This window comes from Trichosurus vulpecula, chromosome 9, assembly GCF_011100635.1.
Source record: "Trichosurus vulpecula isolate mTriVul1 chromosome 9, mTriVul1.pri, whole genome shotgun sequence".
NCBI lineage: Eukaryota > Metazoa > Chordata > Mammalia > Diprotodontia > Phalangeridae > Trichosurus > Trichosurus vulpecula.
Genome location: NC_050581.1, coordinates 120871128 through 120897185, shown reverse-complemented (window position 1 = coordinate 120897185; position 26058 = coordinate 120871128). Strand labels below are relative to the sequence as shown.

The 26058-nt window shown below is 45.3% G+C and overlaps 1 protein-coding gene across 1 annotated transcript in view; it reads right to left on the bottom strand.

The window, feature by feature from the left end:
* Positions 1-8935: 8935 nt before the first annotated feature.
* Positions 8936-26058, bottom strand: part of HEMK1 (HemK methyltransferase family member 1) — a 42939-nt gene continuing 25816 nt past the window's right edge. Inside the window, exons 5-11 of the mRNA XM_036737480.1 lie at positions 21705-21845; positions 20689-20753; positions 13891-13940; positions 12091-12199; positions 11662-11757; positions 10209-10322; positions 8936-9652 (exon numbers count right to left, since the gene is read on the bottom strand). Coding sequence (XP_036593375.1) covers positions 9607-9652; positions 10209-10322; positions 11662-11757; positions 12091-12199; positions 13891-13940; positions 20689-20753; positions 21705-21845 — 621 coding nt within the window. The 3' untranslated portion in view covers positions 8936-9606. The remainder of the gene's footprint in view (positions 9653-10208; positions 10323-11661; positions 11758-12090; positions 12200-13890; positions 13941-20688; positions 20754-21704; positions 21846-26058) is intronic.

Sequence of the window (26058 nt, the reverse complement as noted above, 5' to 3'; positions counted from 1 at the left end):
CCTTGAAGAAGTGGCCAAAAACCACAAACAAAGAGAATGAAGACCAGAAATCCTAAGTTTTTCCACCTCCTTTTGGAAGGACCTTATATCTCATTGATCTGGTCCATGTGGTAAGTGGTATCCAATCTTTGAAGTGCCTAGTTGTTCTCCTGATTAAGGGGGTAACACTGAGTGGGAGTGGCTCCGGGAATATCAGAACCACATCATAGGTGATGACACCTTTATCACAGTCACCTACTCTTCACTGAACATAAGGGTCATCTGTATTAAAGTGGCTAAGAGGTCATAAGCCTCTTGGATACAGCCTGTTCCATGATTTAAATAGATAATGAGGCTCTGCCACTTACTCAGAATTCCCTGACTCATCCACCCAAGGCTTCCCCTCCTTGGGAGCCATATGAAAGGAGCCAGATTAGGCTCCCTTAAAAGCTTCTGCAGAGGGGCTGCCCCCTTCTTCCACAGAGGCTAGAGAAGGATTTTCCTTACCTTTATATCGCGACTCATTATAACTGTCACGTCAGCTAAGGGACTTCCTTTCTTCCAAGTAAATACCCATTTGCCATAGCAAGGCAATGACAGTTCCACCTCTCCATGCTGTTAGAAAGCAAGACATCTCTTAACAATGCCACTCCTTGGGCCTCCCAAGCCCTTTCTGGAAAGTTATTGTCCAAATTATCTCAAAAGGAAGGGAAGCTTGCCAAATGAAGGAAACCTGTGCTACATCTCCTGGTGTATAAAATCCTCTGAGGGAGGCAAAGACCTCCAGCAAAGGCAATTCTGTTCTGGGAAAGGAATAGAGACTAGAAAAGCTCAGCTAGAACCATATCAGATAATTAGTCCATTCTTCTCAGGTAAGCCTTTCCGGAGGCTGGGTCCAAGAAACCACTGGACTGGGAAAAGCATCTCCTTCTGAGAGTGGCCTTGATTCATCACAGACATGGTTTCAGGGAAGTTAGATATCTGACCTGGGCTGTTAGGAGCATGATGACATAACTGTTGATTAACAAAGGCAAATCTCCTGCCCTGAGATGGGGCAAGAGAGTTATTTTGCCAGCTGGGGACTGTTCGAGGGCCATTTGGGTTAAGTAGGTACTCTGACTGTCCCAAAGAACCCAGTTGGGCAGGAATAGCTGCCTTGTCCTTAGGAGGATCATATGGTTCTGCACCCAACACAATATGGCATCACTGTCTTCATCTTCAGATTGGCAGTGAACCCTCTCCCCAAGCTCTACTGTTCTTACAATGGCTCCAACCTTGTTGAATTTATAGGGCCTATAATGTTTCAGATGGGGAAGGGAAGGGAAGGGAAGGGAAGGGAAGGGAAGGGAAGGGAGGGGAGGGAAGGGAGGGGAGGGAAGAGTAGGGAATGGGAAGGGAAGGGGAGGGGAGGGAAGGGGAGGGAAGAGTAGGGAAGGGGAGGGGAGTGGCAGGGAAGGGAGGGGAGGGGAGGGGAGGGGAGTGGGGAGGGGAGGAAAAAAGGAAGGGAAAAAGGAAAGGAAAAAGGAAAGGAGGAAGGAGGGAAGCATTTATTAAGCACCTACTATGTGCTAAACACTTTACAAATATTATCTCATTTGATCCTCACAACAACCCTGGAAGATAGGGCCTATTATTATGCCCATTTTCACTTGAGGAAACTGAAGCAAACAGAAGTTAATTGACCTGCCCAGAGTCCTGTAGTTAAGAAGCATCTGAGGCCAGATTTGAACTCACTTATGTCTGACTCCGGGTCCTGCATTCTATGTGCTGTCCCACCTAGCTGCCTGATGGGTGCTAACATGCCTCCCCAATTGTATGCAGAGGGTGGCATTGGCCAAATTCCTCCACTGACACTGCCCCCCCAAGAGGAGTCTTTGATTGTCCAGGCCTGTTCTCTCCCGATTAGCCAGCCCCAGGGCTACCATGCAGGACTTAGAGTACAGAAGTTCTTCTCTGCCCCATCCCAAAAGGCTACCTCACAGAGCAGCTATGCAGCCTGCCGCTCATCCCTCTGGGATGACTTGCCAGTTCCCCCATTCCCGAGGGTATCCCCTGTTACTGGATTAGTGGCTGCTGAAATACAACCTCTCACAGCAGATATAGTCATTGCTAAACCAGGCAAAACAATGTTTCTTAGGAGCTGGGTTCTTATAGGTGAAGGTCTATTGGGCTATCAGAGAAGGCAGGGTTCCAGGGTCTGGAAAAGAGGCCTCAATCTCTGGCATAGTCACAACCAGCCTGTAAAGAATACTAACAACTAAGGGACCCAGGCAAGTGAGATGGGGATCTTCCAGGTCACTGTGACCTCATTTGGCCCAGTCAACATTATTTTATCAATGTTAATGATTGCTGTACCTCCATTCTCTCAAGGGGAGGGAGGCTTTTTCAGTTCTTTGCCCACCAGGATGTAGCAGAATGAGGGAAGAGTTCAAGTACCCCTGCGGAAAGACATTGAATACATACTAGACTCTCTCCTAGGCAAAAGCAACTAATTTCAACCACAGGCAAAGAGAAAAAAAGTATTAGCAATATCAGCAATCTCATACCACCCATCCTGGGACATGACTACCTAGTCTATACCATTGTTGGGAAGGGGTGGCCAGGAACAGTTGTAATGATCTGACAATTATGTTCAGCCCTCTATAAAGCTGCAACGTGCCATCCATCTTCCTCATGGGCCACAGAGGTTTGTTGTGATGGGAGTTGGTATGATGAAATACTCCAACTTCTTTCATCTCTATCATTAGAGAAAGAGTATCTTTTGCCTTTCCCCACCATCTATTGTTTGGTGTTAGCTACATAGGATGGTTCAGGCAACTCCAAGGGTTTCCATTTGGCCCTACCTATAATAACTTGCGGAGAGGTTACCAAAAGACCCTCAGAGATCTTGACTCCTAAGAGCTCACAAACACCCCTTCCTTCCCTGGCCCTTTTTTAGGGGATGCCTGTGGCTTAGATGGAGCCAGAGAACCCTTCCTGCTCTGGTGTTAGATAGCACAGTACAGTTTTATCAGCATCCACACAGGCTGGTCATCGACTGCTTTCTTAGCAACCCGTGCTTCTGAAGCCACACTCCAGGAAAGAGTGTCCTTGTTCTCTGCCTACTATTGTGGGGTGAAGGGTTCAATGCTTCTTCCTGTTCCCAGAGTGCCTAGTTGAACTGACAGCAGTATTAAGCAGTTTGTGACTGTCTCAATCACCTGTATAGTTGTGAGGGGAGGAGTGGGAAGTGGAGAGTCATAGCTTAAGTCTGAAGTCATTCTGGTGGGGCTCTGTCCCAAAGGTGAGATGGAAATGCCCTCTGGACATAGGATGTGGCAGGCTATGTGACAGGAGGGGTAGTTGCACAAACCCAAATTTCACACCTTCCTTGTAGCCAGGAGCAGGCTACCTCAATTAAAGGTGAGTAGAAATTCATTTTTATGGATCCAGGGTCACACAACTCCCCCAAAGTAGCCACCTGTAAAAAGGGACTAAAGAGGGGGCAAACTGGCCAGGTCAGGAACAAAGCAGGTCAAAGCTTATAACAGTCAGCAGTGAGATCGGGCCAGGGAGGGGTCACTGCACTTCACATCTGGTCAAGATAGAGAAGTGAAGGAAGGAGGGAAGGAAGGAAGGAAGGAAGAAAGGAAGGAAAGAAGGAAGGAAGGGAAGGAAAAAGGGAGAAAGGAGGGAGGAAAGGAAGGAGAGGAGGAAGGAATGAAGGAAAAGAAAAGGAGACTCAGAGGAGAGAGAAAAAAGAGAAGGGAGAGACGGGAGATGATGGGGTGCTTGTGCTTGCACCCTAATTCTAACATCACATTTCTCCTTAGCCTCTGCTTGGGTGCTGTGCCTGGACCCCAATTCCAACATCACATCCAGTTCCAAAATCACATCTCTCCCTAGCTTCAGAGCATTGGCCCTAGCAGTTTCTCTCCAGTTCAAGGGCAGCATGCCTTAGCAAAACACTTAACTCTCCTCCTGATACTGTGGCCAGCTGCACCTATAGAATTTATTAGTTTGGACTCCCTGTGTGTTGCTAATTGGCTGTGCACTGGGACATAACAATATTTACTACTTACTTACCTTCCTGATATGTATCCTAGACATAGTCAAATGTATATTCCCTTCCATTCATCTTGTCTAACAAGACATTTGATGGAGGCAACCTGGATATCTTTAGCCAGCCCCGACTGTTAGTTGACTTAGTGACATTTCATGGTCAAAACCACACCCCCAGGTATCCCCGCCTTGGGCTATTTCCCAATGAACTCTGGGTAATACATCTGTGCAGTAGACACAAAAAGTGCATGTTCCTTTAAGAACTGACCACCCCTTAACCACTCCCTAATCCCACCCTGAAACACCTAATTGACAGGTTTCACCCCTAAATCTCATATTTAAACTTTCTCTGCACCCTTGTAAGGTTGCAGGTTCCCTAAGAACTCTTGCCCACTGTAAAGCATAATAAATCTTTGCCAACTTGACTTAAAGAGTGTTTGAGATCGGGAATTCATTTCAGATGGCCCCAACCCTCTCCAGTACTCAGGTCTTTGAGGGACACTCCCTCTCAATGACCCCATCTGGGAACTCCAGTTTTGGGATTCCTGGACCTCGGCTCCCCCAACCCTCAACAGAGAGGCAGAGAAAGAGAGAGAGAGAGAGGAGAGAGAGACAGACAGACAGACAGAGAGAAACTATTCCCATCTGGCAAATGAGGAAATTGAAGGACCTGGGTTATAATGGCCCACATTTTCCTCATAATAACCTGTGAGGCAGGCAGTATGAGGGTTATTATTTTGAGGAAACCAAGGCTCAGATGGAAGTGACTTGCCCAGGTTCTTTCAGCTGGTTCTGTTCTCCTGACTCTAGGTCTCAGTGTCCTTCTACTACACTGGGAAGCCCAGGTACTAACCCATGATTTTTAGATGAAACCAGAAAGGTAGACTAGAGTCAGATCCTCCCTAAAGTTGGCCTTGGCCCCAGCACCCAACATCTCTGTCTCTCACTGTTCCTTGGGCCTCCACCCCTGCTCCCCCCAAAGCATCCCAAGGTTCAGAACCCCTCCCTGGCCAAGGGCTGTCCCTGCCTATCACAAGACCAGACATGAAATCTGCCCCAAAGTCAGTTCTGCCCTGGGTCTTCCTAACCTTATATGACTCCTTAAATGGTTTGAGGTTGAACTGGGCTGCTGAGCTAAAAATACCAGCTTGGAGGGGCTGGAAGTGGGGGTAGCAGACTGTCCTCAGTGTGTACAGACTGGGAAGCAGGGGCCTCAAAGCTCTCATTCTCCTCCCCCCTCTCCCAACCCCACCTTGCCCATCCCCCAGCTTCCCAACCCTCCACACCCAGAGCTCCCTGTCCTTGGAGCAGACCCAGAGCCTGTGGCTCCAACAGTCTCTTTCATTTACACATTTGTATTGCGTTTTAGAATCTATAAAACCCTTTTATATTCATTTTTATTGTGTTCCCTTTGCTCAGGGCAGAGACAATAAAGCCACAGGGATCATCAGGCAGGGGCAAGATGGGGCTTCCTGGACTGTGTGCCTCAGTTTCCTCATATGTAAAATGAGCTAGAGAAGGAAATGGTGAACCACTCCAGTATCTTTGCCAAGAAAACCCCAAATGGGGTCACAAAGAGTTGGATATGACTGAACAAGTTTAAAAAATAGTTCTGTTAGGGGTGGGGAGGTGTTGAGAATGAGGGGATGTGCAACCTGACATAGAACTGCTTCTCTCTGGTACTCACTTGCAGATGACACCCCCTCACTTCTAGAGAAGGGGCAGCAATGAGACAGGACCCAAGGTGAGGGCCACCCTCAGCTCTCTACCACATCAGGCTAATGAGCATATCACAGAAAGAGTTGTATTTCTCAGTACCTTTGATCTCTACCTTTACTGGGGAAGGACAGGTAGCTGGTAAGTACAGCATGCATATGGTCCTGGGCTTGCAGGTCCCAACAGCAAAGGCTCTTCCCAAGCCCAGAACTGGGGACTTTTTTTTTTTTAGAGATCCCTGGTCTGCACTGTGGTCAGTCTTCGGAGCTGTCCTCAGAATCCCAGGCGGTGCATGGCAACTGTCCAAAGCCAGGGATGAGGTTGCAGCACCCTCTGCTGGTATCTTGGCAGGGTCAGCATCACTGACAGCATCACAACATCACAAATGTTTCCCAAGCTTGGAGTTGTAGGGAAATAAATACCGAAGGGAATATCTGCAAATATAACCACATAGTTGGAGGAGAAAAATAAGGAACCTTCTATTCAGAGTCAGAAGATGCAGGTTCAAATCCTCATTGCAACTCTCCGTGCCTCCGACTATCAAATGAGAGGTTTGGGGCGGTATGGGCAGCGTCCAGGGAACAAGTGAGAATTGACAGTACTGGGGAATGAAACGTCCTTGGAAGACGTCACGGCCTGCCAGACATACTGTTCCTTTCCCCCTTTGCCCTGGTCTTCCCCGGACAGAGAGAACTTTTTATAGCACAAACTAACAAACTACCCAAATGTGAAGGAAAAATGGAGACGCTCTGAGGTGACCCGCTGGCTTGGAGCCGTGGTCATGCTGGAATTGATTTCAGTGTGGTATACAAGAAACCCAACTCTCACAAAAGGGATTATCGTGGTATGTCCAGAGCCCTATCCATGCGTCTCCCATTTTGGCTCCTGCTGCTGGCTCGCTTCTGAACTATGGCAAAGCTGAGCCCTTCAGGGTCCATCCTCTCAAAACTAGGCGGGGCAGAGATGTCCTAGCTCCTTAGGGGGCCTCCCTGAGGCTCCCTGCTGTGTCTGGGCGTTTCTGCTAAGTGTCCATAGCTCTTCCCTTCAGAGAGTCAACCTAGACAGGCCGCGGTGCCATCCAGTCTTCTCCCGTCTCTGTGCCTTCCTCATGTATTCCACGAATGAATGAATAATCAAACGGACAAACGAATGAACAAATGAATGAACGAACGAACAGATGAATGAAAACCATCTTAAAATAGTTACTATATGTCAAGCACGGTCCTAGTAACACAAATACAGTCCTTGCTCTCAAGAAGCCCAAGTTCTAACTGTGACTCACCCTGCCCCCAGCTCTCCCCGTATCCCTCCGTTGAAATCCCTTCCATCCTTTCCGGGTCAATTCAAGCGTTATTTCCTCCATGAAATAGTAAAGCAGTAATAACTAAACATAACGCTTTAAAGTTTGCAAAGCACTTTTTGAACATTATCTCATTTGAACCTCTCAACAAGCCCTGGGAGGTAGACATTATTATTCCTCATTTCACAGATGAAGAAACTGAGGCAGACAGAGGTGGAGTGATTTGCCCAGGGTAACATGGCTGGTAAGCATCTGAGGCAGGATTTGAATTCAGCTCTTCCTGACTCCAGGTCCCCCTAACTGCTAAGAAGCCATTTCTCCTCCCAGTTCTCAAAGCCTGGCCCACACCTTCATTTGTACGTGAAGCCTTCGCTCTCCCTGGTGGACCGCCACCCCCTGGCACATTGGACTCTCCTTGAAATCAGGGGCTCCCTATTTCATCTTTGTTGCTTGTGCCAACTCGAGGCCTTGGGCACAGTATGTTCCTGAATGAAATGAGGGCCCTGAATGGAATGGCGAGGGGTCAATTTTTTTCATTGTGTTAAAAAACCATTCCCACAAACGGAGGAAAAGGGATGGGGCTCCCCATCCCCGGCCCTTTGTAGGCCAAAGCCCTGAGTTGTCCCAGAATGTCCTGACCTCACCAAGGCCGCCATCATGATAGCAGCACCGTGGTCTACGTGGCAGGCTCTCAGAAGCGCCACACCAACAAAGGGGCTTCTGGAACCAGGTTCACTGGGGAGGATCAACATGCCTGAGCTACTGAAGGAATCTGGCACAAGGCCGAGAGCACTGGCCTCCCCACAATCGGGAGCCCCCTGGCTGTTCCACGGACTGTCCACCTGACCCTGGCCAATTGGTCAAGATGGTCATTCCCATCTCCTGGCCTTGGTTACTTCAGCTGTAAAACAGGGATATTAATCACTCCCTCTCCCCCTCTCAGGACTGTGAATGAAGGGGAGAATACTTTGTCAAATGTAAAGGCCTTTTTTTTGAGATCAAAAGCGAGATAATATTTACAAAGTACTTTACAAACCTTAAAACAACCATATAAATGCTTGCTATTGTCATGTTATCTGTCATTTCATCCGGGGAGGAACTCCCTCTAATGCTATAAATGGTACCTTATCCACAACTTAACTCTCAGTGTAGCCTAGAACATTGAGAGGTTAAGTGACTTGCCCAGGGTCACACGGTGTCTGAGGCTAGATTTGAACTCAGGTCTTCCTGACTCCAGGACCAGCAGTCTATCTGCTGATGACTATTCTCACTGTCCATGGACATCAGAGCCAGAACTACTGGCTGGTCACACAGGAGGCTGGATTTGAAGTCAGATCTTTCTAATGCTTTCTAGTGCTCTAACCACTGCACCACCTAGCTTCTGGAATGGAGGGAAACTGCCAACCTAGTCTTTGTGTGAGCTTTGCCCAAACCATAAAATGCCTGCCCCTTTAGGGAGCAGAGAAGGCAGAATCTTCAGGATTATTCTCTTCTCCAGCAAATAACCCAGTAAAGCAAATATCTTCTGAGAAGCCAAGGGCTCTGGTGGCTAATGGCACTCAGATTCAGATTCACTTCACAGATTCAGTTTCTAACTTCGCCAAAATCTCCAGTAGTAACAAATCAATGATGGGTAAAAAACAAGGTGAGGCTAAGCTAATATTTTTGTAAAAGCCAACAGATGGCTTTGGGGGAACGAGAGAATAAAGGCAGTGTGCCACTTGGCCTGGCCACCCTTTTAGTTAAATAAATACAAGGTTCGATTGAGAACAGAAACTTTGGGGAGGCTTGACCTATTAGTCACCAGCCCTTACCACAAAGTAAGGGCTTAGTAAATGCCTGTTGACTGACTAATCCTCCCACACCATCCCCTCAACAGACACACTCACAAGCAATAGATTGACTTCTCAAGAGACATAATATTAGTGACAGCTTACCTTTATTTAACATTAGTGAAGCTCTTGACTTTACAAAACACGCTATGCACATTATCTTATTTGATTCTAAGAACTCTGTGAAGGGGATGCAAACATTATTATTCCTATTTCAACAGGAGAGGAAACTGAGGCTCATACATCTCACAGCTAGTAGTGGCAAAATTGGTGACAGACTTGAATCTAGGTCTCCCAGCTCCAAATCAGCACGCTTAAGAAAAGATCCATGTTTCTAGTTTTTCTCCATATTGGTTAGTAGTAGTTGTTGATGGGGTGGGAGTTGGGGGGATAAGGAGAGGAGGTGGTAAGTTCTCCTTTGGGTCTATAAGGAATATTTCTGTGCAAGAGAATAAACACTCCCATCACTACCACTGAATGGGCCCAGGACGGGGGTAAAGACCCTCCAGAGTCTATCCTAAGCTTAAGCATCGTGGTAGCAAGAGGCTGGATGGAAAAAGATCACGCCAGACCACCCCACCCCCCAACTCCCACTCCTCCACTCTGGAGAGCTCCACACTCCTGCATCCTCCAATCCTGGGAGGATGATCTTGCCTCTTGCTGTGTTATCAGTACCCTAAGAAGATGGATCTGCTGGAAGCTCCCATAAGCTGGAGGTTTGGGATTTTCTGGGTGCCCCTACTGCCAGCACCTCTTGACTTGGTGAATATGTAGGAACCGAGGCCTAAAAGAGATGGGAAGAAATAAGGCAGGTACCAGGAGTCATCAGGAAAAACAAGAAAACCCTGAACCCACGAACACTGGGCCTCCCGGAGAGGTGGACTGCCCAGACAGACAAAGAAGAAGCAAAAAGACTGAGAGAATGAAAGCTCAAATCAGTCCTGGGTTACTAAGAAAATCTAAGTTAACAGGGACCGAACAGCTGGGGAGTTGCTCCTCAGAGGGCTCAGTTAGCTTTGAATAGAGGAAAACTCTTCCTTAGTCACATAACGACCTCTGACCCTGGCTCCAGGATTGAGCCTTGATGATGGCCACTGGTGGACTCACAGATGTCTGCCTTTAGCCTCAAGACTGACTGGCTGAGAGTGGGAAGAACTCAGTGCAGCCCATCCCCATTGCTGGAGACACGGCTTAGAGTAAAAGGCCCAGCGGTCAGGTCAGGAGCAAGAGGACCATACAGGGACAGTCAAGGTGATATTTACTGAGGGTATTCATAGGGCGTGGATAGGAAAGACCAGAAGGGTGGAGAGAGAGGGAGCCATGGGGACGAAAAGACTTACTTGCCGCAGAAGTCAACATGTGTGGCCGAGATTGAGAGACCTAGATCAGGCCGGCTTTGTAACCAATTCCTAACCAGCTCTGGATGCTCAGGGTCAACTTCTAGGAAGATGCTTCTGTGAAGAGTGAAAGAAACAAAAGGTCTGGTTAGAAGGCAGTGGAATATATTGGCACAGGCACCAAGTCCTGAGTCAAGAGGATCCGAATTAAAGTTCTGCATCTTCCCCTTACTTCTTTTGCGACTCTGGGCCCATGCCTCACTTTTCACCCTCTGTAAGATGGGGATAACAATACCTGCATTTCCTCCCACAACAGGGACATTCTTTGTAAACCTTAAAATGCTAAGGAAATCTCAGAATCACCAACTGGCTTTTTACCAGCTGGGGACACTCCAGCCTTTCCCCCGCCAATCCTGGTGAGAGTCAATCTATCTGTAGAATAAACTCAGCACTTTTGTTGAAGGAAGCTTTCTTTCAAGGAGGAAGCTTATGGTGCCCGGTGAAAATGACTTGGCCCATATCTCAGAATGGCAGACTGTGAAGGACATCAGGACCTCAGTGTTCTCTCCTGTGAAATGAGGTTGGTGATATTTGCATTCCCTTCCTCAGTGGGTCATTAGACTCAAATGAGATAATGTATGCAGCATGTTTTATAGACTCTAGAGTTTAATTAATGTTAGATCAAATGTGAGCTGTCATTATTACTAGGTTTCTTGAAAAGTCTCATGATCAGCTGTGAAAGAATACACTGCTCTGATAAACACAATGATCCAAGATAATTCCAAAGGACTCATGATGAAAAATGCTATCCAGCTCCAGGGAGAAAACTGATACATTTTGAGTGCAGGTCGAAGCACACATTTTTCACTTTATTTTTCTTGCTTTTCTCTTTGCAACACGGCTAATATGGAAATGCTTTGCATGATTTTGCACGTTAATTGATATCATATCACTTGCTTTTTCAATGAGTTGTAGGAGGGATGGGAAGAAGGGAGAGAATTTGGAACTCAAAATTTTAAAAATATGAATGTTAAAAATAAATAAAGTTTTTAAAAAAAGTCTTACAGGCCATTTCATCTAACTCCCTCATTTTATAGATTGGAAAACTGAGGCCCAAGGAAATTCTTATGACTCCCCCAGCTTTAAAGTTCTATGCTCTCTAGAGGAAGTATGTTAACCAAGATCATACAGGGAAGTCAGTGGCAGAGCTCAGGTCTCCTGACTACCAGCTTAAACTTTTTCCATTCTATGTTTTGCTACCTCAGGTCATGTTCAGGGGTGGTAGAAAGCATCTGTAGGCATTGGAGAAAAGCTGTCATCACAAGTGGTGCTGATCAGCCTTAGTCATGGGTAGAATCTCCCCAATGGGGAGATCACCCATGCGATAAGGGATGGGGGAACAGTGGGGGCACCTTACCCCAGAAAACCCCCACCCAGCTCCTCCCTCTCCTCATACCCTGAGTCTTTCAGCAGCATAGGTGCCTGGGACAGGATCTCTCTTATCACTTTCATGCCGTCCTCTCCTCCATCCAAACTGTCGGGATCTTCATAGCTGGAGCAAGAACAAGGAGAAGGTGGCTTCCTGTGGCCTGGGCTTGAAGGGTCAGGGCCAGGCTACTCCCCAACCCACTCTCAGTCAGGTGTAATGACTATAATGTGCTAAAGCAAATGCTAAAATAATCATGTAGCCCAGGGCTAAAGGATTGAGGCAGCAGACTCAGAAGAAACCCCAAGTGAGTCAAAGAACATGCTTCCTCAAAGATTCCTTGGGTCCACCAGACAACATCTCCCCTGCAACTCCAGAAAATTAGTAGGTTTCTCCTTTCCTCCCTCTCTATCTCCTCTTATACAGGCCCCTCCTCCAAGGATGGGAAAGTTCATGTACCTGAGGATTTCTGGAGCCAGCTGCTCCATGTCACGATGGAAGATGTAGGGGGGGTTGCTGACCACAAAGTCCACTGGCCCCCATGGAAGCAGCTCTTCCCTGCTCATTCCTATATCAAGAAAGAGGACTCCCCTGTCCCAGGCTGGACAGCACCCAGCCTCTGACACCCAGGACTAGGAGCCACAGACAGACGGGCAAGGGAGAAAAGAGCACTGGACTTGGAATCAGGTGTGCATTCAAATTCCGGTTCAACTACTCACTTCCTATGTCTCTCTAAATGGAGTTGGAAATGGTTTAGACTCAACGGTTGCTAAAGACTCTTCCTTCTCTAAATCCACAATCTTGATAGAGCGCCTTGTGTTTACAAAGAACTTTCCACATATAATCTCACTTGATCCTTGAAACAAAGCTTTTAGAGGCAATTATCCTCATTTTCCAGGTCAGGAAATTGAGGGTAAGAGGGTGGCTTGACCAGAGTCCTGCAGCTAGTAGTCTCAGGCAGGTTTCAAACATAGGTCTTCCTGACTCCGAGGGCAGGGCTCTTTCTAATATAGCACCTTGCCTCTCATCCTAAGAATTCTAGAGGAGACAGCTCCACCTTGGATCATTGACTCTTACCATCATTTCCTGTCTTTTGATCAGACTTGTCTTTTTAGGTGCAAGACCCAGGAGGACCAGGCCCCATCTTACAGGATGCCTACACGGTGTAACATGGAGCAAAGGACTGCTGAGTCATAGGATTGAGGGCTAGAAGAGATCTTGAACACCATTTAGTCCAGTCCTGAGAAGGCTGAGGCCCAGACAGGCCAGGTGACATGCCCAAAGTCACACAGGTAGTTGGCTGCCGAACCAAGATTGGAATCCATGCTGTGGGACTTCGTAAGTCAGCCTTGCAAATAAGTAACCAAGATTTACTAGCCCACAAACACTGTTTCTCCCAGATCGCTCATCTCCCAGGAACTATACAAAGAATAGTCTTCTTTTTGAATGTCCTAAAGAGCTAGAGTAAGCTCTTGAGTTTTCATGCCAATGAGGGGAAGAGCAGCATTGTGTATAATCCAGAAATTATGGGTAAGAGAGGAATTTTAGTACATTTTAGCACAATCAAATAAGTTTGCATCTAACATTTATAGTAATGAAACCATATTATGAAGATCTAGCTGGAAAGAAGTCCCATAGTTATTTCCTTTACCCTTTCTAACTTCAACTCAGCTTTTCTCTGCTTCCTTGCTTTACACTGGGCATGAGTAGTATGGCTCCTCTGGTGAAAGCAACGGCACTGAAAGAAGGCTGAGCTGGCTACGAGGTTCTAGTATGGGAAATTGGTGGTGGAAGGGTGAGGAAAAACAGTTGTTTTGGCTAGATTAAACAAAAGTCTTATTTTAACAAACATGTATTAGGCTCCTACTGTATGTGAAGTACTATGCTAGGTGCTGGGAAATACAAGGACACCAATAAAATGACACCTACCCTCAAGGAGCTTACGGTCTCCTGGAAAGCCATAATACGTACACAGAGAAGGATAAGACCAGGTAATCAGAGGCTGCAGAGAGTGCTAGTAACTGGGGAGCAATGAAGAACCAGGGAAGGCCTTACCTAAGCTGAGCTTCGAGGATGTGTGACTATAAATGAGTTAAGAGGAGTCACCAATGTAATTAAGAACCTGAAAGCAAGAGTCCCAGTACTTGGTCAGCAAATTGGGGAGAGGCCCCAGTAGGAAGAACCAATAGTTGACTGTATCTTCCAGATTGTTGAGGATAAAGTAAGGAAGGCAAGAGGAAAAGGTCCAGAGGAACGCACCAGAGGTGATATCATGGCAGACAATCTGGATCCTATTTTCTAATCGGAGCCTGTGGGGAAGAAGAGGAAAATGATAGGATGGGGCATGTGTCCCCCATTGTCTGTGCTCATGGACTGATAGATGGCAGAGAACAGAGGCATCCCCAACATACATATATATATATATTTATATGGGCAGGCAGGTGACATGTCCATATAGAGGTAAAAATGTTAGCTAGCATTTGCAAAGTACTTTATCTCATTTGATTTTCACAATGACCCTGCATTATCACCCTAATTTTACAGATGAGAAAAATGAGGCTGAGAGATGTGATTTTTGTCTAGTAAGTGTCTGAGGAAGGATTTGACACCAGGTCTACCTAACCTGATGTTTGGTATTCCTACCCACTGTGCCACCTAGACATATACAGTACTATGCCCCAATGCATACACTTTCCAGAGCTTATATGTCACGTGACAGCTTGATTGACACCTGGATGGCAGGGTCAACCCAAGGACAACTTAACCCACCTCCAAAGTCTCAGGATGTATAGAGAAGGGACAAGAAGAATGTACCTCCCATGCTCAAATCCATTAAGGCACAAAAAGTAACCTAAGATTGTGCTTAAATCCTAGAATACAGATGAGAATCATAAAATGTTAAGCTGGGAGGGACCTTAAAGACCACTGAGCCCAACTTCTTCATTTTAGAGAAAAAATTGAAGCCCAAGGTCACATAATGAACCAGTAGCAGAAACAAGACTATAATCCAGGTCTTTTGACTTCTAGGCTGAGGGTCTCCCCATGATACCAGGCTGCCTCCCATGCATGCTTATCCTGTCCCATCTAGTCAAGAAACCATATGCCCTCTGAGTGGAAGGAAAAAAGCCCTGGGCATGAGTAGACAGAGGTAGGGTATTGTCCATAGTACTAGTGGGGCGGAGCCAGGGATTTGTCAGCACTCAGAACCACTGACCAAAACAGTCAGAAATCAACCAAAGTCCAGAGAGGCAAGAGAAGGGAGGCTTAATGTCTGGGTACAGTTAAGAGTTGCACATCAGCAAACAAAGATGGAAGATTGAGTCAGGATGTGGTGAGAAGTAGCAGCTCAACAAAGAGATCCAAACCACAGAATCTCAGGTCATTCTGTCTGTCTTCTACCTGAACAGGAACCCCCTCTATACTTGCCAAATGGATACTGAGACTTTGCTTGAAGTCTTCCAGGGAGAGGGGATTCACTCCCTTACAAGGCACTTCCATTTCATGATAGTTGATTGTTGGGAAGTTTTTTTCCTTCTAACTTGGAGTTGAAACTTTGGTCACTTACACTTTTACTTCTAGGATCACAATGTTTCATCATGATTAAAACCATATAGTATCACAAAGAAGATATAAATCTTTGAAAGAGATGGACTTCAGTAGCAGGGAGAAGCTTGGGAATACTAAAGGTATATATAATTTCCAAATGCAACTCAGCCCACTTTCTTCCTCCAATTTGCTTTTGGGTCTGGATTATTGCCCATTTACAGTGCTTTTCCAAATATATGCATTGGTAGACTAACCCAATGGTCTGTCCATTCAGCTTCATGCCAAAGTTAATTCTTCATCCATTTGGTTTCTTCTGTGTGGATGGTTGGGCTAGTTTCAACTTAGAGGTTGTAGATTTCACTGAGAAGACCCTGAAGTGCTGTGGGGCATGATGCAACTGGTTCTATAAACAGCAAGCAGGGGAATCAACAGAACATCTCCATAATAGGAAATCCACCTTCATTTTGGACTTCATACAGAACATTCCCCAAAACACTGGCCAACAACTTTGATGAGCGTATTATGAAACTTGGCAAAAAACTGAACAAATTTATCTGGGATAGTATTTGTCAACCAAACAAGTAAGCAAATATTTAAGTAAGTTTTATTGATGTCTTTTGTTGTTTTACATCACTATGATTTCTTGCTACTATCTTTCCCCTTTCCTCTCTAACAGAACTATCCCATATAACAAAATAATATGGGACAGAAAGAGGCAAAAAAGGGGGAAAAATAAGAAAAAAATCAGCATAACTTATCAACACATCAAAGAAGTCTAAAGATATGTATAATGTACCACACTAGTGGACTTCCCTCCTTGTCAGAAGCCTAGGGTGAGGATGTCTTCTCATATCTCTTCTTTGGAGCTATGCTTGTTTTATGCAAATTTACAACATCCATTTTTGTTTGTTTGTTTTTTTGGTTGTTCTTTTCATTTACACTGTTGCAGTCACTGTGTATATTGTTTTCTTCACTCTGCTTACTTCACATTGCATCAGTTCATGTAAGTCTTCCCATGCTTCTCTGTAGTCATACTGGTCATTTCTTAAAGTATAACAATATTCCATTATGTTCATCTTCCTCAATTTGTTTAGTCATTTCCCAATTAATGGGTATCATTTTTTGTTTTCAATTTTTTGCTATCACAAAAAAATACCGATTATATATGTATATTTGGGTGTATGTGGATTTTTTTTTTCATCAATGGCTTCCTTGGGGTATAAAATTTGTAGTGGAATTTGCTTCCTTGGAGAATGTCTACCTCCTTCCTGCCCACTGGGTTAAAGGGTATGGATGTTTTAGTTATTTTATTTGCATAATTTCAAACTGCTTTCGAGAATGGCTGTCCTGATTCACAGCTCCCTCAACAATTTTCTAGTATTCCTATCAACCCACAACCCCTCCAACACTGGCTATTCCCATCTTTTGTCATCTTTGCTAATTTTCAAAGTGTAAGGTGAAAATTCAGGGTTGTTTTGATTTGCAATTCTTTTATTAGTGTTTTGGAACATTCTTTCTTATGGTTAACAATTAGCAATTCTTCCTTTGAGAGCTGTTTGTTCATAACCTTTGATGAATTAACTATCATGGAATGGCTTTTAGACTCTATCTATTAATTACTTATACATCTTGAATACCAAACTCTTATCAGAGAAAATTTGGTACAAAGATTTTTTTTTCCTTATTCAACCATTTCCCTTCTTATCCTAGTTGCATTAATTTTATTTGTGCAAAAGCTTTTCAATGTCCTGAAGTCAAAGCTACCTATTTTGCTCTTTGTAATTGTCTCTACATCTTGTTTGGTTAAGAAAATATCTCCTGTCCATAGTTGCGAAAGGTACATGACCTACTCTTCTAGTTGTGTATGTTTTTTTAAATAGCATGATCTTAAATATTAAGGTTATATATCCATTTGAAATGCATTGTGGAATATGATATAAAAGTGTTGTTCTAAGACTAATTTCTGCCAGCTTGCTTTCCAAGTTTCCCAGAAGTTTTTTTTTAATCAAAGAGGGAATTCTTTCCTAAGTAACTTATGTTTTCCAGTTTATTGAATAGTGAGTTACTGAGTTCCATTGTTTCTAAATGTTCCTTGTCCAATCTGTTATACTGATATGCCTCTCTATTTATTAACCAATACCAGTTAGTTTTGAATGACTGCTGCTTTTATTTTGGGGTCTCGAAGTGCTCTCCCCACTTCATCTCTACCTCTTTTCACTATTTCCCTTGAATTTCTAGATTTTTTACTTTTCCAAATGAATTTTATTATTTTATTGAGTTCTGTAAGTATCCTTTTGATAATTTGATTAGTACAGTGTTAAAACTACAAAATAACTTTGGTAGTATTGTGATTTTTATATTGGTATGGCCTAGCCATGAGCACTTAATATGCCTCTCGCTAATTAAGCTGTTCTTTATTTCTTTAAGGAACGTGGTGCAACAGAATCTGTACAAGTCTCTTCTGTGTTTCGATAGTCTGATCTCCAGATATTTTTATGCATCTTAAAGTCATCTGGAATTCCCTTTCTACTGTTGCCTCTTGGATTTTGTTACTATTATGTAAATATGCTGTTGATTTTTGAGGCCCTATTTTGTAGCCTGAGACTCTGCTGAAGCTATTAATTGTTTCAATTAGCATCTGTGCTGATTCTCTAGGATTTTCCAACTAAACTACAATGTTGTCAACAGACAGGGGTAGTTTTATCTCTTTCTTATCTATCTTTATGCTTTTTAAAATTTCTTTCTCTTATCTTATTAGTATTGCTAATATTTCCAGAAGCTTGTCAAATAAAAATGGAGAGAGTGGCCATTCCCTAAGGAAATAAATATTAAGCTCCTACTAGGTACTAAGCGCTGTCCTAAGTTCTGACAAAAGCAAAAAGGAACTTATGGTTTAATGTCTACCATGGAATTCTCCATGCAAGTGGGAAACTGTCTGGGAGCTTTTAAGGTTGACTTTTACTCAGTCAAATGATTTACATCCTCTACAAGCAGTAGGCACTATGCACTCTGACCTTATCTACAACTCTCAGCACCGTGACTCTAAAGATGGTGATCGTCAATGGAGTCCCTCCTTGACCTTTCTCCTATTTTTATCAAGGACACCTTCAATGCAAATCTCCTAAGGATATTTCAAAGATAAGCAAGCAGGAGCATGGTTTTGGAATTGTCTCAGTTGCCCCTTTGATGACCTTCTGGGATTCTTTTCTATTCTTTTGGCTTCTTCTCCATTTTGATATATCTTGTTTTTTGTTTTTGTTTTTTTTCATTTTGATATATCTTTAGAATTATTCCCAGAAGGCCTTCAAAAAACATTGGCACCTCCTACAGAAACTTTTTTTTTTATGCATACATTTGCTCAGATCCAGTATTCCCCACTTCCTATTAAGTTCCACCACCACTTTTTCCTCCTGGTACCACTGGGTCCCAATTTCCAAATGCAGCAGCTTCACTATTGTCACTGAGGAGAACAGATGGCTACAGAAATACCAGCAGATTTCACTTATAGCCTAGATTCCTAACCCTTTTTTGTTTTTTCATGGATTTTTTTGGCAGTCTGGTGATACTATGGACTTCTCAGAATAATGTTGTTAAGCACATAGCATTACAGAGAAAATCAATTATTTGGAAGTTACCAAAATTCAAATATTTTTTAAAGTTCGTGAACCCCAGGTTAAGAATCTTTAATGTATAGGACTATAAGATTTAGCTCTAGAAGGAGCCTTAGGGTTCATCCGGTCCACCTTCCTTTTACAGAAAAGGAAACTGAGACATAGAAGAGAAATAATTTGACCAAGATAACACAGCTGATAAGTAGCCAAATCTGGATCTCTTGATTTCAAAACCAGTGCCCTTCCTGCTACACCAGCCTGTTCTACTTTGTGTGGGTTTGTCGAGCTCTTTTCATTTACATCCACAATGCCCTTGTGATGATCTGGCTTTGCTGGGTCACACACCAAGTTCCTTGCAGGCCTATTTCCTCCTTTCCCTTCAACCTGCTTTGTGTCATGACAATGCTTACAATCTTGTGGCAACTTCCTTCCTGTTTTGCAAAGTCTATACTCTAAGCCAGTGTTGCTCCTGACTGCCAGTCTTTCTGCCTGGCAAGCAGAGCAAAAATTTGCCAACCCAGGAAGTTTCTGGGTTCTTCCAGCCATCTTACTATGGTTAACTATTTTGAATCGGTCAAAATTCTCTAAGAAACAAGTGCTTTGCTTGTACCACAGCACTCAAGATTATTACCCGGAGACCTGTCTCTACTTCCGTCCATTTCCCGTGTATCTGAGTTGATGACTTACTTGCCCTTGTAGTTCTCTATCCTAAGATGGGGTGCCCCAAACTAGACACAAGTCAGAGTGAAGAACTGAAGGTCAGGGGTTATTATCAAGCTTAGTAGGCACTTTTCACAATAATGACAACACAACTATACAAAGGCATTTATGATTTCATTACGATGGGGGAACTTCTCAGCAGACAAAAATAGCTGGCGTAGATTACAACCCCTCAGTTTAGATAAGTCTTAGTAGATAAGTCTTAAGCAGTTGCCTAAGTCTCAGGGAAATTAATTTGACCAAGTCACGCACTAATAGCGGAGGCAAGATTGGAATCCAGGTCTCCTGACTCTAAGCCCAGCACTCTGTCCACTCTGCTCCAATAATAACAGCTCACTTCACCAGCTCTAGAAACTCAGTTCTGGCCCCAGCACCCTATCCAGCAACACCACAGGCAAAGCAGCATGGCATGGCAAAAACACGGATTTGCAGTCTGAGGACCTGGGTGGTGGAAATTCTGTTTCTGCCACTATCTGTGTGACCCCTGGTGAATCACTCACACTCTCTGGGCCTCAGTTTCCTTACCTGTAAAATGAGAGGATTCGACTAGACAGCTTGTAAGGTCTTTTCCAGCTTTAAAACGATAATGCTTTGTTCAATGCTTGTCACTTCTGTCAATAGGCCCCGGGCTTGCCTCAAATTCTATCTCTTCCTTGGAATCAATCTCAGGGACCCTTCTCTTGGGGCCAAGGCTAGTTTTTTTTTTTTAATTAATTACTGAACTCTGCTAATCTCTAAGCCCTAGACTGAGACTTGATGCTTCTGACCCCTGAGCTTGCTTGGTTCTCTAGGCTCAGAAATGATGCATACCCAATACCTAGTTCTCTGTCTCCCTTTTCTTTCACTATTGGTACCATATTTTGATTCCCAGTTCCACCATCTACTTCCTCTTTCCCTTCTTCCCTTTGTGTGTCTTTTAGGGTTTATTCACAGGGGAGGAAGGGTTGTCACTACTGAGGAGAGGATGATGAAGGGTGTAACAAAGGATCATCCCAGGCACGTGGATGGGCCCTGCCAGGGATGCTAGTGAGGAAATGCCCATGGGGCCTCCCAGGGACTCCTGCCTCATTCTGATGGGGCCCAGATCTCTTCACCGTGCCACAGGACCCTAAAGGCCTCGGCTGTGGTGTCCCTAGCCCTCTGCTCTTGATCCCCAGCCCATGTGTCCTGCCCCTAGCACCTCCGAGCATTCTCTCTGGTGAGTTGTATGGCCTCTTCCCCTTTGTCCACCGCAACCGCACGGCTCTGGCAACAGAAAGACAGAAATTAGGAGATTAGGTTTGTCCTGATCAGTCCTAGAAGGCGAAGCTAAAAGTGATGAGGAGGAGGAAATTACAGAGAGGCAGATTCTGGCCCACTGCATGCAGAAATGACCCAATAGTTACACTGCTTATAAAAGCTGCCAGTCCCAAAATAAAACGGACTGCTCTGAAAGTGATGAGTTCCCCAACTCCAGAGGAGCGCCATCAGGGACGGCATAAAAGGAATTCTGCCTCGGGTGGGGTCGCACAAGGGGATCTCTAGAGGCTTTTGCAACCCTGAGATTCTATTAGGTTTTCAAGAATTATCTAGAGATCAATACAGTGCGTAATAATGGCTTCCGAGGACTGATGTGGAAGCGGGTCTCCTCAGGCGGTAGACTACGGGTGCAGAATGAGCCATACACTCTTAAACCTGACCCAGGTGTTCATTTGTTTTGTATTGGTTTGATTGTACTTATTTGTTGCAAGGGAGAGATTTATTGAGGTGGTGGGGAGGTGGGGGAAGGGTGGGTAGAAAATGACTCTTTGGGAAGCCAGTGACATGTATATAAAAGAAAGAGCATCTAGTTAACACGTAACATGTGTGCATATGTGTATATATGCAGGTACACATTTATACATGTATGTGTATATACAATATGCAAACACACACACACACATTCTGGAAACACAAGCAAGTGGAGGAAGAAGCTGATATTTCCCTGTTTTACAGATTGAAACCTTGAGATCTTGGGGCTTCTGAAGGAAGGGTCAGAATGAAGAAGGGCAGTAAGTTCTCAGGTTCAGGGTGTGACCAGACAAGAGACAGTGCTGGCTCATTATAGAAAACCTCAGCGTGCCCTGGCACTGCCTCCTCCATGGGCTAACGACAGACAAGTTGAACCCAACAGGCTGGAGACTCTTTGGGCCCAGAGGCAGGGCTGGGAGGGCTCACCTGGGTCAGCCTGCTCAGGAGGCTGAGGGCGATCGCCCCAGAGCCGCAGCACAAGTCCAGGATGAGTGGGCTGGAGTGGGGCTGATGGCCTAGGGTGTCCTTTCCTCTGGATTCCTCATGAAGTACTAAGTTGACCAGTTCCTACAAGGAGAACAGGAAAGGTAACTGAAAGAAAGACAGTGGGCAAGGGGGATGGGATGCTGGATAACACCCCCTCTAGAAGCAGTCTGAATAGAGCGGTATATAATGGGTCTGGATACCATATGTCTCAATGCAACCTAACATCATATTAGCATTTCTTTTTTTAAATTTTAATTTATGGAATGAAACAAGCATTTCCACAACAAAGTATAATGTAAAAATACTATGATTGTACATGAAACTTCAATCTATTAGGTGTAACTTGCTATTCCTTTTAAATATATAATAAAGCTATCATGTAAATTTTTCCCCTCCCCGCCGATGGCTATGATTGGACACACACACACACAGTCACACACACGCACACACGTCAGATCGTTCTATACATACTTTTATCTATCCGTTCTCTGGATACAGACGGCGTCTTTCTTCATGTCCTCGGCAGTTAATTTGAATATTTATAATAGTCAGAATTGCTCGTCTGCTCAGAGTTGTCCTTAAAATGACATGGCTGCGGCTGTACAGCACATGCTCTCGGCTCTGCTTGTTTTGCTCTTCGTTATCTCATGCAAGTCTCTCCATGTTTTCCTAAGATCGCCAAGCTCATCACTCCTTGTAGCACGCTGGTATTCCATCACAATCATACGCAGCAACGACATTATCTTTCTCGGCAGTCATAGCATACATGATTCCTATTGAGCTTGTGGCCCACTAAAACCACCAGATCTTTTTCAGATTCACTACTGTCTAGCCATGCTTCCCATAGTGACAGCAGGTTCTCCTTTCTTCACTCCTCATTCTCCCTTCCACCAAATGCCCAGTTATTTCTTCCTCCACAACATCTCTCCTATCCGACCCCTTCTCTCTTTCTGCTCTCATGGCTCTGCTGACACGTCCTCACCCCCACTCCCCACCTGCCCATCTTCACCTGTGGAGTTTCCCAATAGGTGAGAGAGAAAAATCCACAGTAGCAACACCAGGGGGTGGCATGGTACCAGGATGCTAGACAAAACCAGGACACTCTGAGCAGGTGGTACAGTGGGAGCCAAGGCAGCCCCGAGGCTCTGTGGGCAGTGGCACCCCGCCCAGTACCTGGTGCAATCATCTGCAGCTGCCAATTTATTTTCATCTGGGCTGTTGGGGTCACTCTTCTGTGTCAACCAGGGACAGAGCCTTTCAAACCGCACTTCCTGAGGAGGCCTGTGGCTGGCTACACGTGTGCCCCCAGAGTTCCCCAGGGGTGGCAGCCAAAGCCAGGTCATTAGGAAGCCCAGTCTTCTACCACAAGGGAGGGGCTGGAAAGGCTTAGACTGCCATGTATTGATGACCCCGTGACTATGTCCCAGCTGGTCTCCCTATGTCTCCCAAACCCCTCAAAGTGCTTTGCTCCCTACCAGCTCTAAAGTCTTATTTTCTTAAGAGGATCGCTAATAGGGACCTTGGAACAGAGAGTGTCGGAAGTGAAACAGACCACCAAGCTCCTTTAGGCCACCCTCCTCGTGTTATGGAGAGAGATATGAAGGTCCACGGAGGTGAAAGGAATTTGTTTAACGTTCCATAGCTCATAACTGGCAGGAAAGTTTGAAAATTAAGCCTTCTGATTCAGCGTTTAACGTTCTCTGAGGCGAAGTCCTCTCCAAGTTGCCTAGCAAAGGAATTTCCAATATACACAAGAATGTAGGAACAGAGGGGCAGCTAAGTGGCGCAGTGGAGAGAGCTCTGGCCCTGAAATCAGGAGGACCTGAGTTCAAATCCAGCCTCAGAAACTTACTAGCTGTGTGACCCTGGACAAGTCACTTAACCCCGATTGCCTCCCCCACCCCCACCCCCGACCCCCACAAAGAAGAATGTAGGGACAGAGTAGATTATTGCTATTGGCAGCTGACTGGAAAGAGGTGAAATGTGGTGATGAGGAAAGCACACTGTAGTTGCAGTCAGAAAATCCAGGGTCAAACCCCAAGTTTGCTACTTATCAGCTGGATGCCTTTGACCAAGACTCTTCCCCAATCTGGGACCTCAGTTCTCTTCCCTTGAATTGAGGGGGATGGGTTATATGACTTCTAAAGGCCCTAGGGTCTGTAGGAACATCACTAAGACTAGGCAGTCAGAAAGAACGAGGGAAAGGGGGCACAGAGAGCAGCATCTGTTGTGTTGTCTCCGTTCTCGGGGCTGCTGGGGGTGGGGTGCATGCTCAGCAGAGAAGGCCCAGGGCAGCAGCGGGGACTTGGTGAGCCAGCATTGTGGTCTGGGCCTCCTCATTTCTGAGAACTGATACTTCCAGGGAAGCCCTTGGTACCCACTGCGGTCATGTACATAAAGCCCCCCCACCCCTCACCTCCTCCTCCCCGAACCAGCCTGCATTTCAGTTTTGCAGCCTCAGAAATGCAGAGAAGCCACAGGTGAGGAAGTCAAGGGGGAAAGGGGAAGGGGTCACCGACGACAACAAAAACCTCATACAACAAAACGTTTGCCAGGTCGGGGACTCTGAGTGTATTAGGAAGCGAGGCAGCCTTAGACCTGGCGATGCTGAAGAGAATGTAAACTATGACACAGTTACAGGATAAAGAGGGTGGCAGAGGGTAATGAGTCCTCAGCCTGCTTTCCTGTTCCCACGCTCTACCCTGACCATCCTCTCCTCACGATACCCAGGGAGAGGGCAGGGCAAGAATCATGCCGTCCCATATTACAGACAAGGAAACTGAGTCTTGTAGTGCAGGGCTTCCTCTTTCCACTGCAACACCTAACAACTCGGTTATGGATATTTGCAGACTACAAAGTGGCATGGTAGTTAAGAGCTCTGGACTTGGCATCAGGAAGACTTGAGTTCAAATCTCATCTCAGACACTAACGGGGTGGCAGCCTCAGTTTCTTTTGTAAAAATGGGGACAATCATAGCACCTACCTCACTGGGTCGTTGAAAGGATCACATGAAGTTAACATGTATATCCTTTTGCAAGCCTTAAAGTATGATGTAAATGGTAATTATTACTATAATTTTCCAATCATCCCCATAGGGCATGGCTAGGGAAGGAATCCCCCTAAGTCTGGTACCTGTGCGTGAATGTTCACACATCTCTGTGTCAGCCTTCCCACCGTTGCTCTGTCCCTACTCCAATCTGTCCTCCTGATGACCATCACAATAATCTTCTTCCTGCACAGATCTCATTGAACTGCTTCATTATTCAAAGACTTTCAAAGGTTTCCTACTAAGTTCTATGGAGTGGAATTCAAATTTTTCTGGTTGGCATTCAAGAGCCTCCCAAATCTGACACCCTAACTTTCTGGCCTCGTCTGGCATGACTCTCCTCTAGGCACTCAATATTCCAGGCAGACTGGACCTCTGTCACCTAAATTTGCCCTGTGCTTCTCCATCCACACCCCTGCTCAATCCCTTTGCCAATTCTTCCTTCCCTCTTTCCACTAATCCTTCAAAGCCCAAGTCAAACAATACCTCCACTAGGCAGGCCTCCATGACCTCTCCATCACCTTCCTTGATGTGCAATGTCTATACTGTACTTATCATAGGATGGTAGATTTACAGCTGGAAGGTACCTCAGAAACCATCTAGCCCAATACTTTCATTTTATAGATGAGATCACTGAAGCAAACAGAGGTTAAGTGAATTGCCCAGGGTCTTACAGCTAGGGCCAGACTGACTCTAAGCCCTATGCTCTGAAATCTGAAATGCCATTCTGCCCCCAAAACACATGGGACACCGGGGAAGGAATCATCCTTTTTTCAAAAGAAGCCCTGAATCAAGGTAGAAATTGGCTGCACCCTCCTAAGATTCTTCATTATGTTTTCTGCCAAATCTACCACAGACCACCCAATGGCCCAGGGGGTGTAGCCCTTCAGCTTGATCACCCCATCGGCACCTTTAAACCACAGGTCTGTGCTCACTTTAGACAACCTTTGGTGTCCTAAGGAAAACCCTGTTCTATTGGAAGTCCATCTTCTCTTCCTTTAGTTTGTCTCTTGTGATGTCACAAAGGGCAAACTCCTGATGCCAAGGGCACACGCCACACCAACTGCACCTGATCCCCTTATGGCAAATCTGGTCTTCAGGGTAGTCACTGACCATTGCCAGCTCCCATCTTGGACATGGAGGGAGCCTTGGCTCAAAGGAGGAAGCCAGCCAGGACTTGATGGGCTCTGAGATGTGACAATGATGCTTGGGGACTCAAACTGATTCAATTCATTTTCACCCAGGCTT